At 39.4% G+C, this 16,614-nt stretch overlaps 1 protein-coding gene across 2 annotated transcripts in view; it reads left to right on the top strand.

The window, feature by feature from the left end:
* The window catches only part of cert1b (ceramide transporter 1b), a 46,342-nt gene that overhangs the window by 17,070 nt on the left and 12,658 nt on the right, over window positions 1–16,614 (top strand). For both annotated transcript variants that reach the window (XM_039661077.2, XM_039661076.2), the window contains exons 3-5: window positions 6,586–6,702; window positions 16,191–16,298; window positions 16,421–16,559. In XM_039661077.2, the coding sequence (XP_039517011.2) occupies window positions 6,586–6,702; window positions 16,191–16,298; window positions 16,421–16,559 (364 nt within the window). The remainder of the gene's footprint in view (window positions 1–6,585; window positions 6,703–16,190; window positions 16,299–16,420; window positions 16,560–16,614) is intronic.

The raw sequence follows: 16,614 nt of genomic DNA, 5'->3' as shown, positions 1-16,614 counted from the left end.
CCTCTTGGGGGTTCCTTGCATTGCCAACCGTGTCTCGATTTTCCATTCCCAGAATCCTCAAAGCTTTTCCCATGCAGGCACTTGAATGTTCTCATGTCAGTCTGTTCCTAAGCACTCTTAAATCTAAAGTGATGTTTTCAACATCATAACAGCCATTTTTCAAACATTGACATTGTAAATGCACAACAGATTCAACGAGCATTCGAGACTGAGCTTCTTGAAGTGCATTCTGGGATTGCCTTGCAAGTGCATCTTATATGGCAGCATTATGTTACTGCGTTATGAATAGTCTCACGCTGTTAACATGCCTATGATACCTTAAAATTAGGGCCCTATAGAAAATATTTTTTTTCCCAAATTCCCTTTTTTACATTTATTATGTCTAAAAACTACTAGGGACAACTTACAAGCCTCTTTATATAGCCTACACCATGGCATTACATGTTTTTCTTTTTCTTTTTTTTTTTTTACTGCTGCCAGATAGTACTAATCTGTCTTTAAAAAATGTCTTTAAATCTCTATTATAAGTAGGGTTGGGTATCGAGAATCGAGTATCGATTGGAACCGGGACTAACTTTTCGTTTTTCCCGGAATCGTTCAAAAGTTAAAATTTCGATTCCTAGTTTCGATATTCACAGTCCGCCGAGCGGAAGAAGAAACCACCAACGAAGAAGCGTCTTCCGGAACTCTTGGCATAACCGCGCGAGTCGAACATGAGTAGCTTACGTCGGCGGTCCAAAGTGTGGCTTCACTTTTCTAAAAATTAACGAAATCTCGGCAAAATGCAAAATTTGTGACAGAAGGAGTATTTCCTTCAGAAAGACCGTTGGTTAGCAAGGTTAGCTAAACTTTTTTGACTTTCCCTGCCTCTTAAAAGAATCGGAATCGAGAATCGTTAGGAACCGGAATCGAAACAAGGAATCGGAATCAGAATCGTTCAAATTCAAACGATACCCAACCCTAATTATAAGATGAAATTCTGCATTGGTTGAATATAGTTTTTTTAATGGGGAAAAAAATTACACAATTATTTTAAAAAATATGAATTCCCTGAAAATACAAATTATTTAAGGGATACTTCAGGTTTTAGCATTAAGCTTTGTAGTAGGAAATCTGTAGTATTTTCAAATTTGAAAGCTGAGTAGTAGAGGTTACCATCCTCTTCTTCCTGGACATGTCCAGCCTTCGAGATAGTACAAAACGTCCTGGATTCAGCTTTTGCTTCTGCAGTGCACACCTTTTATTTCAATCTAACTGAATTCATTCCAATTGGTGAATCTTGAATGTAGCTTGTTTACATGAAGACTTGTTGTGAACGCTAAACAAGTAATCGGTTGATGTGCGTTTTAACATTTGCTAAGAAAATTTTAGTAGTGGAAAGATACTGTGTTTCTAGTCATGTCTCAGTGTTTAGTACTTCCAGGCCTCTTGCTCTGTGTTTGGTGTGTTGTTGTGGTTTTGCTCTGTGGTGTGATACGTGTCCTTGCTCAGATGTGAGTGATTATTCTCTCTCCCCATTAAAACAGCCCCTCTCCGTCCTTGTGCGTCTCCTGTCATGCCTCTTCATATTGTGATCAGTGTCAGCCTTTGAATGAGCTCCTCATGCTTCATCTAGAAGACCAGGTGTCTGTCATATTGTTTGCAGTTATTTAAATACTCTGTCTCTATTGATGTAGCCTGATATATCGCTTTGTTGTGACATTGATTATTACTCACGTCATGTGAGGATTGTGTCAGACAACATTTTCTGTGAGTGACAGCAAAATATAGACAAACATTTTTCTTTTTTTTATAGCTTTGTCATCGATGGTTGCATGCAACAACAAACATACACTGTAATTTCCCTAAAGTGATTATGTCATTCATTCTTTTGGATCACCATTTTTTAATTGGCCTTGGATTTAACTCAGCTTAGGATAATTTGTATTAGGGCTGCACAATATTGAAGACATCAAAATGTGATGTGCGCTGACTCGTTAAATAATGCAATGTTTGATATGTGATACGATTATGCTTTAAGTGTGTAAAATAAATTTGAATTGCATTTAAAAAAATTAAAAGAAAGATATAAACAAAATGCAACCAACTTTTTTGGAGAAGCACCCCTACAACTTCTGAAAGTGAACAGTAGTGTTTTACTGTAGCATTACATAAAAATGAAATGTCATTTTAACATTAGTGTAGACCAGGGACGTGCACAGGAATTTTGAGGGGCAGTTGCTCTGACCTGAAAAAAGGGCACCCCCCCCCCCTCCTCCCCCCTCACGGGCTATATGAAGGAATACACTCACCGGCCACTTTATTAGGTACACCTGTCCAACTGCTTGTTAACACTTAATTTCTAAGCAGCCAATCACATGGCGGCAACTCAGTGCATTTAGGCATGTAGACATGGTCAAGACAATCTCCTGCAGTTCAAACCGAGCATCAGTATGGGGAAGAAAGGTGATTTGAGTGACTTTGAACGTGGCATGATTGTTGGTGCCAGAAGGGCTGGTCTGAGTATTTCAGAAACTGCTAATCTACTGGGATTTTCACACACAACCATCTCTAGGGTTTACAGAGAATGGTCCGAAAAAGAAAAAACATCCAGTGAGCGGCAGTTCTGTGGGCGGAAATGCCTTGTTGATGCCAGAGGTCAGAGGAGAATGGCCAGACTGGTTCGAGCTGATAGAAGGGCAACAGTGACTCAAATAACCACCCGTTACAACCAAGGTGGGCAGAAGAGCATCTCTGAACGCACAGTACGTCGAACTTTGAGGCAGATGGGCTACAGCAGCAGAAGACCACACCGGGTGCCACTCCTTTCAGCTAAGAACAGGAAACTGAGGCTACAATTTGCACAAGCTCATCGAAATTGGACAATAGAAGATTGGAAAAACGTTGCCTGGTCTGATGAGTCTCGATTTCTGCTGCGACATTCGAATGGTAGGGTCAGAATTTGGCGTCTACAACATGAAAGCATGGATCCATCCTGCCTTGTATCAACGGTTCAGGCTGGTGGTGGTGGTGTCATGGTGTGGGGAATATTTTCTTGGCACTCTTTGGGCCCCTTGGTACCAATTGAGCATCGTTGCAACGCCACAGCCTACCTGAGTATTGTTGCTGACCATGTCCATCCCTTTATGACCACAATGTACCCAACTTCTGATGGCTACTTTCAGCAGGATAATGCGCCATGTCATAAAGCTGGAATCATCTCAGACTGGTTTCTTGAACATGACAATGAGTTTGCTGTACTCAAATGGCCTCCACAGTCACCAGATCTCAATCCAATAGAGCATCTTTGGGATGTGGTGGAACGGGAGATTCGCATCATGGATGTGCAGCCGACAAATCTGCGGCAACTGTGTGATGCCATCATGTCAATATGGACCAAACTCCCTGAGGAATGCTTCCAGCACCTTGTTGAATCTATGCCACGAAGAATTGAGGCAGTTCTGAAGGCAAAAGGGGGTCCAACCCGTTACTAGCATGGGGTACCTAATAAAGTGGCCGGTGAGTGTATATTCAGTTGAATTTGTCCCCTTCCAAATTGCCTTATCTGGCCGTGTTTATGTCCAAACGCAATGCCTCACTTATGGTCTTATAATTATTTATAAAGATTGCAAAATGTCAGAGATGAGACAAATGAGCAAAAGAGTTCTTCATATTGTTGTTTATTGTTTTTTAAATTATTATTTATTTATTTATTTGAAAAGAAATAATCTGGATTGATTGAATCTGGATTCGAAAAAACTCGAAAAAATAAAAAACGCTTAGATTTCGGGAAAAAATACAATTCTTTTTTTTGCCAATCCTGACCTCCCCCTGGGGCCCTAAGCAAAATTCTGCTAAGGGGCCCTCTACCTGATCTGTGATGCCGTGAGCCATATAAACCATTTGCCATTGCCACTCAATACCGCCCAATACAATCCTCCCTCCTTTAAACAAAACAGTCAAAGAATAAGTACAACAGTATAGAATAGAATGAGTTTCAAACAAACACTATTTACTGAATAAAGCATTTTTATAGAATGTTAAGATAACAAGTGAATATTAACGTAAACATAAACAAGAAGAAAATAATAAAAGTACAACCCTGAACTTTGGCTTTTGGGATTAACTTTGGTTCTCTCTACAGCCAGGGTATTTTCGGAATCAGTAGCCTATGATTTTTATCTATTTTTTTTTTATGCATGTTAAAGCAAATCTTAATTTATGGTTATTTACTGAGGGATTTGCATTCATATTGACCAGAATCTAATCATCATTTTAAATTCAATATAGCCTATAAATCAATAGTCAATCAATGTCAAATTGCCAATACATTGGTTTATATCTTGCATAATTAGTGCAGTTGTTTAGAGTTTTTAACTACACTGAGACTAGATAATCAGTGTCTTTATAATGTGTACTTTGATTGGGAGTGCCATCATTCACGTATTGTACAGTATTTCTCTGGTCTCCACATTTCTGCTTGAAAAATGCGAGTTTCATTTCGTGCACGCGCATATGAACGCAACACACGCGACGCGGTTATGTTTTCCGAGCTGCAGTAAACAAACACTGTTGTTGCACTTTGTCGTTTATCAAAAACAAAACGTAATAAATAATGGTATTTTACTCTCACTTTTGTCAGGCAAAAAGTGATGCAAGAGATGCACTGCCTGCCCAGACAAACCATCAAACTTTGCTGACACTAGAGAGGACAGAACACAAGTTTACCTGACTGCTGTTCCCGCAATTCACTCTCATGTTTTTCTTCTTCCTCTTTTCGTGACGAGAAGCATAGTTTCGCTTCATTTTGTCATGGACTTCGTACACATTAATTAGCGCGCGACACGAGATGGAGGCGCGGCCTGAGTAATTTGCGGTGCCTTACCATACGCACCGGTCGCGTGCAGTCTATGGTTTCGTGGAAACAGTTTGACTTTCTAATTCTTTTTTTTCTTTTTTTTTGAAAGTGAATGAGGCTTTGCGATTTTTATATTATTTTTTGTCTAGGCCTACGTGAAATTCTACATCCATTGTACGATTTTTTTTTTCCTCAGAAGGGCAACCTGAGTCGAGAAGGGCATATGGGCAGTTGCCCGGGCAACCTGAGCAACCCCCCTGTGCACGTCCCTGGTGTAGACTTAACAGAGAGAGTAATCACCAGGTTTTGACTTTCATTAGGTTTATTTAACAACCGAAATTGAATAATCAAATGTAGAAATAAAACACTCCTCAGTCTTTACGATAGGCCTGTAGCCGTGCGCCGACGTTTCAACGTCAAAATCACGTAGACGTCATATTTTTGTCGACGCAAATTTTGTTTTGTTTTGCACCGTTCCCGGAGGTACAGCTCGCCACACGCACGTCGTGTCACTCGGTGTTGGAATCGCACAGAAATCCGCGTCGATATTCGGTGAGGTAGATAATAGTCGTTAAGTTTCCAGTGCCAAATTAGCACCGGGTCTGTCTATAGCTACCCGCTAGTAAAGCAAAGCCAGTCTGTCACTAGCCTATAGTGCGTTGGTCTCTTTTTTAATATTTCTCTGCATTGAGTGACCGTCTCAAATATAAGACACACAAACAGAACAAAAAAAAGTCCAAGATTCACTCTGGAATTGCAAAAATATTGCTTACTTATTGTGACATGATAGCAACTCTTCTACTGTGATAATGCAACTTAAACTACCAGTCTATCCAGTGGCTGGCGGCAGTGGCTCAGTGGTTCATGTAGGTTGTCTACAAACCAGAAGTGTCGAGGTGTCCATAAGCAAGACACCTAACCTCAGCTGCTGCCGACGAGCTGGATGGCGCCTTGGCTCTAGTGGCAGCGTGCGTCAAACACGTGTCCCACGACTGCCCACAGATGCGCCTGCCTAATAATCGGCTTGATGTACTTTCCCACATGAATATTCACCAAAATGGGCATTTGTTTTGGTGCCCATACTCAATGGCTTTCTGTGTGCATGAGTACTTCACTTATTGCGTTGAATAACATTAAGCATTTTACAGGTATTATGTGTCCAGTCTGCTATCTGCTGTCCGCGATGACCTAAAACTTACTTTTATTTTATTGGAGTATTAAAATCATGCAGTTATCGCAAGCCGTTGATACTTTCTATTTATCGTGCAGCCCTAATTTGTAATTGTTGTTGGATAGAGGGAGGCAAGGAATGTATAATAAAGGGAAGTGAAAAGAAACAGGTCTGGTGGAGTGCAGTATATCAGACTGAGGGAAAGGAGTGTTTGACGCATCATCTGGATTTCATAGAGCAGTGTGAGGTCTGCGGAGATCAACATCTGGCAATAATACCAAACACACACACACACACACTCTCACACAGCAGACATGGATGCTGTTTAGTTTTTTTTTCAGAGGGAAATATCTCACATTTCCCAGCTGGCTCTGTGGGTCAAGGCCCTTTTTTTTCCCTCCTAGCTATGGTGGTTCTGTCTGTTCCTCATCAACAACAGATTGAGTATTTGGATCCATCCATTACCAAAAACCATTTTGTTTACAAAAATCAAAAAATCAATATCGTTAGTAATGGTGTTTGATAATCAGATCTTGCATATCAATCTAATAAGTATTCTCCATCCCTTTCTCTGTAGCCTCACGAGTTTGACGAGTGCCGTTTGGACATCAGTGTCAATGATAGCGTGTGGTATCTCCGGGCTCAGGACCCAGAACATCGCAACCAGTGGATCGATTCCATCGAGCTTCACAGGGTGAGTCCCCCTAACATGCCGGTCTTTACCCAACAGGCTCTCTTCTCATGCAGCCAGACTATTGACTATCAGTATTAAGTTTGGTTTGTCTGAAACCACACATGTAGACAAGAAACAGCAATCTGACCAACATCTGACTGACAACCAACCTCTGCTTTTTTTTTTTTATTTGACATATTTGGTTCAGAGTGGGTTATTTGCCCAATCACAGGCCTCTTGCTGAATACTAGTTCATTGAGAAATCAAGGGAAAAGATTGACCGTGTGTAAGATTATGAATGTGAGTCAGTCTGTTGACATTATCTGAGGGGCAGAGCACATCACTGAAGTGACTAACATATACAAACACACACACATGCACGCACACACACACACGCGCACACACACACGCACACACACACACCAGGAAGTCATTTTAGGTCTCAAATACACAATCCTACAGTAACGCAAATTAAAAAAAAATATATATATAAACTGTGTATGATGATCATACATGATATTTAACACACTCTTTCTCAAAGCATATGAACACAAAAATGCTGCAGATCAGTACTAACATGCATGAGTGAACATGCCACTCGCATAGCTGTAGTAAAATACTCGATAGTGAGAGAGAGGATGTGGGCACTGCAGGTACAGACAGAAAACTGTCACTCAAGAAGTAAGAAAAACAAAAACAATCAAAGCCAGATGAGAGGAACGGTGAGAAAGACGTCATGATCGAATCTGCTGAGCGACGAAACACTTTAGAAATGAGATGAGAGGAAGGGACTTATTGTGACGTGTGTGTGTGTGTGTGTGTATATATATAGAGAGAGAGATAGGGGTGTAACGATTCACTCGTTTTCTCGATGCATCGATTATAAATCCTGGCTATGCATATGCATCGATCCTGAAACATGTATTTTGAATCGTGAATCGTTTATTTACGTGAATAATCGATTTAAAAGGCTAAGAATCGAATTAATCACGATTTTATAGCGATTCAGTGGTTTAAAATATATAAACACAACCTTAAAGTGTTCCTGGTACAAGCTGCCTTACGCATTGGCCGTCATACGACATCCGCATTTGATTGGTTTCAGGCGCTCACACACCCCTGATTTCTCACGCTGAAGCCCGGTCGGTCAAATGCCTGAAAGATGAGTTTATCTTTCTACCTGTTGAGCTACTCATGTCGTGATCAGCTTGTATTACCGCAAATTAGTTAAAATCTCCCGGAATCTAGAGCGAGCGTGCATACGAGACAGAGGTTGTCCCGATTCCGTTGTTCCCGATCCCTCTCCCGATTCATCTCCAGTAGTAGCAGCCTCCGATCGCACCACTAACTCCGCCTCCGTTTCCCTCCTCAGCTGATATTAATATTAAAACATTCTCTATGATAAAAAATGTTTGTAAAAAATATTTTAATAACACGGTTTTGGCGGTTGTAGAGTTATAATGATTGTGTTCAAATACATAACATTAGACTAACGTTAGCCAGCTTATAGTATCTTGATTCAGTATGCTAGTATTTATTTGAGATATTGTTTTTTTATTAATTGAGCAGCAGAAAAAATATTCTTTATATTAGTCGTCCAATTAGTCATTAGATTAGTCGACTAATCGATAAAATAATCGCCCAACTAATCGTTTAGTTAATAATCGTTTACCCCAGCCCTAATTTATTTATTTATTTATTTATTTGTCCCAGTCCAGCCCTGATGTAACGCAAAAGTTGCCTGGACAGTCTGTTGCTTGCATCTGTGCACATAACAGAGACACACTATGGTTGAGCGAGAAATCCAATAGCATTCGAGAAACGGCAAACGATACGAAAGTGGAACATAACTGCGCTATTCGCTTGAGCTGCGCTGCTCAGAACAGGTTTACTCGTGGGCCTATCTCAACCACGCGACACTGTTATTACACAGTGCTGGGAGATTCAGTGAGGAAACGTTAGAATTCACCGCAAAATTAATAACATCGCAGCAAGATGATCAAATTCGGCACAAAATTCTGTTATAAACCATGTCAGATCAAACAGCGCTGAGGTGGAAACCAGAACAACCTTAAAAGCTTCCACCCAACTCGGAAAAGGCAAAGTGAATTACAAACTCTAACTCGAAATCTATTACCAAATCACTTCCTTTTGTTTGATTAATAAAATATACTGGAAGTAAATTCATTATGGATCGTTGCAAATACTTGGCTTTAAAAGTACCAAATAGTCACACAGTGAGAAAATAAAAAATCGGTATAGAAAAACAAAGATGCATCGATAGTGTTATCGCATCGCAGCCCTCTGAATCGTAATCGAATCGTGAGGTGCCTAGAGATTCCCACCCTAGTGTTTTGGTCTGCCTCTTTCAAAGTCTGCTGAGTTTGCACAAGTGTTCGTATCTCGAGGACACACCCTGAGCCACACGTGCTTCTGATTTCTGCTGCCTGGAGGGGGAGGGTCACTTTTGCACACACACACACACACACACATACTTCCCCGTCCATTCATACTTCCCTTGCCTTGAGGATGACCCCTCTCTGATAATGACTCACACACACACACACACACACACACACAGCTCTTCTTGGAAGAGACCTTTCGTTCTGAATCACTGCTGAAATTCCTCCCAAGGACACGTTCCCCCTATCTATCATTTCTCATTACGGGTACAACAGGAATAGCCTGCTTATCAGCTGAGTAATTCGTGTTTTTAGTTCAGAACCTATTAAATCCCTTGACAAGTGGATTTTTATTTCTTATATTGACATATTTGTTTTAGAAACAGGAAGTTTGGGTGGGTTAAATTCTTAAAAGAAAAATAGCCTATAGGAATTAGTTGTCGCAACAGTGATTTGCTATGTGCTTGTTGGTTGCAGTTGGAATGGGCATTCTTTTTCTACAGTGCATTTGATTGGACAAAAATCTTTGTAGTGTAGGATGTCATCAATATTTGTTTTCAATTTCCTGAAGGGTTAAGACTGTTCATTTTAAGTAAATAAGTGCTCAATGTGGATAAAAAAAATCAGATATCTGGCCACAAAACTTTTTTTATCCATATTTATATTGAAGTGTCTTATCTCATTGTTTGATTAGATCTCAACAGGTTAAGGATAAAAAAAGAAAGAAAGGAAAAAGAAATAGAAATATGAAGTGGACCGCATTGCATTGTGGGATATATACCATGTTTCTCACTGCAAAAGCGCTACATCAGTTCTGATTCTGTATATTTGCTATATATTCCACAGGTCTGGAAAATTAATGTACATGTACATTAGAGCTTAGATCGGGCCCGACCTGAGCCCGCACACGTTGTGTCCGAGACCAGCCCGACCTGACATATTAACTCTAATTGTGAGCCCGAGCCCGATTTAAACCCAACCATTTTTTATACGTGTGCCGTTATAACTGGGGGTGACGCCAGAAATGTTTTTAAGGGTGCTAGACCATATACAGGAGGGAGCAAAAAAAAAAAATATATATATATATATATATATAATCTAAATATAGCCTACTGTTGCCTTTGGCTTGCTCAGTTGGGGATATTCAAATTAGATGACCCATCATACCATTGATCAGCTCTACCAATCTTGTTTGTCTTTTTTCATGAATAAACAAACACTGTGATGTCTTGATTGATTGTGTGAAGCAGCTTTGATACAATCTGTATTGTGAAAAGCGCTACATAAATATATTTGACTTGACTTGACTTACTATAAATGTGCAAAAATTGGTCACTTAATATTTACTTATTATTTTAATTATTTTACTATTTAATTATTTTAATTATCACAATGAAAGTTTTAATTTTATTAAATTGAGCAAGCAAATATTCTTAAAAAATTTATTATTATAAATAATGTTATTTTTACATATGTGTGCGTCCAACAAGCAAGATGTGCATTTGTAAATTCGGTGACAAGCATGCCGAGACTTGATTTAATTTATGATGAGATTGCTCCAGTTCACGTGGTGACCGCGGTTCGTCGGTGTCATGTCATAATTATATTGTCTGCGATATTTGCTTCTTATTTATTATATCCAGGCAATTGGTTGATGAAAAATGTATTAAAATTAAGATACAATTTATACAAAACGAAATTCACTTTAAAAAAAAGGCTTTCTACTAATCAAAATGAAGTGGTCAAAATCATGAACCACCATGGAACCATCCATGTCTCCCGAAATTGCGCATCCTCCTATCTAGCTACTCTGTTCACTTTCATAATCAACATGGAAAAAAATAACATTATAATATTTGAATAAAAATGAAAGTAAATGCGCTTATTTAATTTGTACAAATTGCTGCACATTCATTTAATTCTGAATTTTGCACACATAAGTTGAAAGTATTGCATTAATTGTGTGCATGTATTATTATCTTTATGAATAATGTAACAAGGACGAAGCATGTAAACTACGTTGTTTATTTATTCAGAATCGAATGGATCGCAAATGGATCTGAATGAATGATCCTATTTTTGCTGTCATAGGCGAGCAGCACGCCGCATTTGCACGTAATGAAGCCAACACATGTTGTCACTGCCCACGAATACTTATATGTATATTTCCATACCTCCGACTTTCCTTCATATTAATTTTTTTCTTTACTTCTTCAAACTCCATGTTGCACTTAAGATACACAATACAGCGTGCGAGTGGAAGAGACGCTGCGCGTGATCAAGGGGAATCTAAGCTTTAATGTACATGCTCTGCTCTAAATTATTTCATGAGCTAATTGCACATTTGCGAGTGCAATTACTATTAAATTATCTTTCAAAAAATCCCGTTCTGTGAGAACCAAAAATAGCAAGAGCACAACATAGTCTATTTGCACCTTTAATAACAAATCTGTGGCTTGAGTTACACGGAGGGTGTGCCACAGACCCGTATGGGTGGTGCTGTGCAGATCTGCCTGTTGTTGCAGATTGTGAGCGTAATCTGTAAATCTAATCAGAGCTGTATTGTGTTAAGCCTTTCACTCTCATTGTGTCAACACCACACTCTCAAAAAGCTACTGGAAATGAGGATCTACAAAACCTGCTGGATTTAATCGCATCTCAGAGGTTTTGTTTTGTCAATGGCTTCTAAACATCAGCAGAGTTTGATAACACACATACTCAATGACTTAAATAATATAACTACACTATATTAAATATATTATACTAAAATAACACTGCACACATCACAAACACGCACTATATATTTTTTTAATGATATGAAACTGCTTCTGAATTAAACATGACACTGATTACAATTCCTTCTCTTGCTGTCTTTTTCAATCTCTTCATTAGGTTTATTGATTTGGTGTGTGTGTGGTGTGTGATACGGTGGTAATGGTTGTTATCATCCTGAAGTTTATCATCTGCACACCAGCCGCTGAGGCTATTGATTGTGTAACTTAGACACGGACAGTATTTTTCTTCAATCTTGACTTTTGAATGGTCAGCTGAGGGATAATCAATGTCATAGTCACAGTAAGAGTGTGATTGGTTGGCTGGAGTGAACGCAGGACTGGCCCTGAATGGTTATCTCTAGTTCTACCCGATAGTTACCTCAGATTAAACCCACTCGACCGTAGACTGAGCTCACTGTTGCCATCTAGTGGAGGACAATGTTAAAGCCCTCACTAAAACAGTGTGTATATTCAGTGTAGCATACTTTATACTACAAATTGTATCCCATGATGCAGTGTGTTCATCATTCAATCGCCAATTGTGCATCTCTAATTGTTTCATATACTAGTTTTGAAAATGCTCTGTAGCATAGAATATGAAAAAGTGGACTTGTATTCTTAAGCAATATTTATAGTAATAGCTGCAATCCCAAACAGAAAAAAAAAATCTATTTATCAGCTCTCACTGAAGGCTAAAGCTTTTAAGGACATAATGTTTTATGGAATTTAACTCAATTTGTATGTGTACTTATTAATTTTTTTTTTTGTCTAAGTTTGTTTTCATTATATTGTACTTTATATTATGGCGTTAAATATTTAATATGTATCTGCCATGTAGCCGGTAATGCTGATGTGGCAATAAACACAAATGCTACAAGTACTACTTTTACTGAACACTGTTTTTGACTCTTATCTACTCTGACAGTACATTTATTCTAAAAATAGATTGTTGTGACTGTTAAGTTGTGTGTATTTACTGGCATTTCTTATCTACAGGAAAGGGATTTCATCATCCCCTCTTTCAAATCGACTAGATTAGGTACATGGTACGGAGGTCAAAATAGTTCATCTGGAGGAAAGATACAATAACCTGGGCTTGTACCGTCATGTTCTGGGCAAAGCCTCATGGGGAGACAGTCATTGTGTGTTTATGCTACTAAAAAAAGTCTTTTAAGAGGCTGTTACTCATGAGATGAGCCACAGGAGAGATCTGAGTTCATGGAAAGTGACTCTCTGTGCTTTCTGTCTGTGTGTGAGTGACGAACCCTGAAGATGAAGTGGAAATTGTTCAGGTCAACCACTCGCACACATCATACACATACAGTCGTGCTCAGAATTAATGGCACCCCTGGTAAATATGATGAAAACTGGCTGTAAAAAATAATTCTGCATTGTTTATCCTTTTGATCTTCCATTCAAAAAATTGGCAAAATTCTAACCTTTCATTGAAGCAAAAGAATTGAAAGTGGGGGTAAATCACACTATGAAATAAATGTTTTTCTCCAAAACACTCTGGCCATAATTATTGGCACCCTGTAATTAAAAACTTTTTGCAACCTCAGATCTGTAAACTTTTGCCAAGATAACAGATCAAAGTCTTCTCCTATAATGCCTGATGAGTTTGGAGAACACCTGACCAGAGATCAGAGACCATTCCTCCATACAGACTCTCTCCAGATCCTGCAGATTCCCAGATCCATGTTGGTGCTTCATCTCTTCAGTTCACTCCACTCATCAGGTCAGGGTCTGGGACGGTCATGGCAGAAGCTTCATTTTGTGCTCCGTAACTAATTTTTGTGTTGATTTTTGATGTTTTGGATCGTTGTCCTGATGGAAGATCCAACCACAGCCCATTATAAGATTTCTAGCAGAAGGCGTCAGGTTTTTATTTTTTATCTTTTTGTATTTGATAGAATCCATAATACCATGTATCGGAACAAGATGTCCAGGACCTCCAGCAAATAAATAGGCCCACAACATACAAGATCCAGCAGTATATTTAACTTTAGTTGATTATAACTTCTTAATTATTGTCCTGATGGTCAAAATGGGCATTTTCAATTCTTTAGCTATTTTCTTACATCCACTTTCTATTTTGTGAAGCTCAACAATCTTTTGATGCACATCAGAACCATGTTCTTTGGTTTTATTCATTGTGATGGATGATTCAGGGAATTTGACCTTTGTGCTTCCTCATATTTAAACTCCTTGAAACAAGAAGTCATAGCTGGACAATTTTATGTTCCTAGTCACCCTGATTTGCTTAAAAAATTAAATATTAATGGGAATGTACTTCAGAGATATTTTTCTCATAAAAAATTCTAGGGGTGCCAGCAATTATGGCCAGAGTGTTTTGGAGAAAAACATTTATTTCATAGTGTGATTTACCCCCACTTTCAATTCTTTAGCTTCAATGGAAGGTTAGAATTTTGCCAATTTTTTGAATGGAAGATCAAAAGGATAAACAATGCAGAATTATTTTTTACAGCCAGTTTTCATCATATTTACCATGGGTGCCATTAATTCTGAGCACGACTGTATGTTGTTTTTAAAGTGTCATATTTGAGGTTTTCTGTGTAAATATCAGTGTAAATCTCGTATTATAGTTTTTGTTTGATCTAAATATTGATTGAGAGTGATTCCACCCCTCTTCCTCACAGATTATGTATTTATTTAGTTTTAAACCACAGTACGTTTCAAAGCCAGAGTATCATCTTTATCATCAGCTGTTTACAACTAGTAATGCTACGTTCACACCGAACGTGAATAGCGCGTCAAATTCGCGTCTATGTTGTGGGCCTAGCTTGACACTTGACCACTTTGTGTTAATTCGCGCGTCAGTTTCGCTGACGCGGGTAAAATAAAAAGTTTGAAGCGAAATTTACCGAGACCCGTTGACGGCCATCTTTGTTTACGTTGATCGAGCATTCATCGAGAGATTCACCGCACTGTATTTGCTCTGGAGAGCTAGAACAGCGGCGTTTGGATCATCGTCGCCGTATTTGTGTCCACCGGACCCTTCGGAGGCGAACCGTTTGGCTAGTTTCACCATTTGCTCGCTCCATGAGCTGCGCCTGGATGACGGCCGCTGTCAGCGGTACTTCCGCCTGACCCGCGCCACAGTTTGATGACCTGTTGTCCCGCATCGGAGCGAGGATCAGCCTCTCCCTCATCCATCTAATCTAGCTGTCATTTATTTTTGTTTTGATGATAAAAAGAGCCAGCTTCCAAAAGTTATTAACCTGTCCTGTGATTTTTTTTTTTTTTTTTTTCTCTCTCACGTCCAGACACGAACTTATGCACATGTTGATTGTCTTTACATACTATTTCATATAATCTAGATATTGAATGAATAACATTCAATACAAAATGAACATGTCATAAAAATTGGAAAAAAATCCAAGTCCAGGCACTCAGGGTTACAAAAGTGAAAAAGGCCTTTATTTAACAATCGAGGGCTAAACCATTAAAAAACACCAACGCGTATCGGCTCACTGGCCTTCATCAGGGTGTTGGTGACACCAGCAGCGCTCCAGCTTCCTTTTGCTTAGTTTTACAAAATGAACATGTCTCGTATATAGAAATAATGTTTTAAGTGATAAAATATTTGCTTTGTTTTGCATTATAGCCACACCAGGCATTTAGTCATATTACAAAATAATTTATTGAAGCATCCAGACAATTCACCACGTGAGCAAGCAGCTAGGCTCCTGATTGGTTAATGCGGTGCGAATTCACGCCAAAGTTCAGATTTTTCAACTCGGGCGGCAGACGCGAATTTGCGTCAAACGCGTGAATGCACAAATGGCACTAACTAAATCATTTGCGCTTAACGCGCCAGACGCTCAGGAATTCGCGCCCCAGGATTTTTTTTACGCGCGTAACGCGTCTTTGCATTGACTTAACATTGAAATCATTCGCGCCTGACGCGCTATTCGTGTCCGGTGTGAACGTAGCATAAGGCACTGAGGTAATGACTTATTAGGAGAGGGTCACATGATCCTTCAGAAATCAGTATAATATGCTGATTTGCTGCTCAAGAGACATTTCTTATCGATGCCAATAGGGCTGTCAACTTTAGTCGACTAATCAGTCGATGCCGTCTTGGTCGACTGACATTCTTATTGGTCGACCAGTTGCATTTTTTTAAGCTGCAATGCACAAGGCATTCACTGCTCCACTTTTAGGTCGATAGTCCTGCTTGTTGTCATCAAATTCTGCAAGTGGTGCCAGGTTGCAGATGAACCTGGCTTTTACATTTAACTCTGTTGTCAGATGAACTAAAGTGAAAGTGCCTCTGAATATCACATTATCTTTGTGTGTCTGTGTTCAGGCTGAATCTGGTTACGGTTCCGAGTCCAGTTTGAGGAGACATGGATCAATGCTTTCCCTCACGTCTGCCACCAGCGGATACTCGGCCACCTCCACCTCCTCCTTTAAGGTAAGAGAAGAACACAAACCAAATGTCCAATATTGATCGATGCCAATAAAAAAAACATCACTGCTATAGATGATAAATATATCTAATCTGAAGTCAAATAAGTTTGCATATGTGCCCCACAGAAGGGCCACAGTCTGCGGGAGAAGCTGTCCGAGATGGAGACGTTTCGGGACATCTTGTGCAGGCAGGTGGACACGCTCCAGAAGTACTTCGACGGCTGTGCTGATGCTGTTCACAGAGACGAGCTCCAGAGGGACAAGAGTGAGTAGACGGAGCGTTGGAGTGATTCTGCATGTTTAGACAACGCTGAAGTCTT

The sequence above is a fragment of the Pimephales promelas genome, chromosome 19 (assembly GCF_988280905.1).
Source record: "Pimephales promelas chromosome 19, fPimPro1.hap1.1, whole genome shotgun sequence".
Lineage (NCBI taxonomy): Eukaryota > Metazoa > Chordata > Actinopteri > Cypriniformes > Leuciscidae > Pimephales > Pimephales promelas.
Note: the sequence above shows the minus strand (reverse complement) of the source record. Positions and strands in the feature narration are given on the sequence as shown.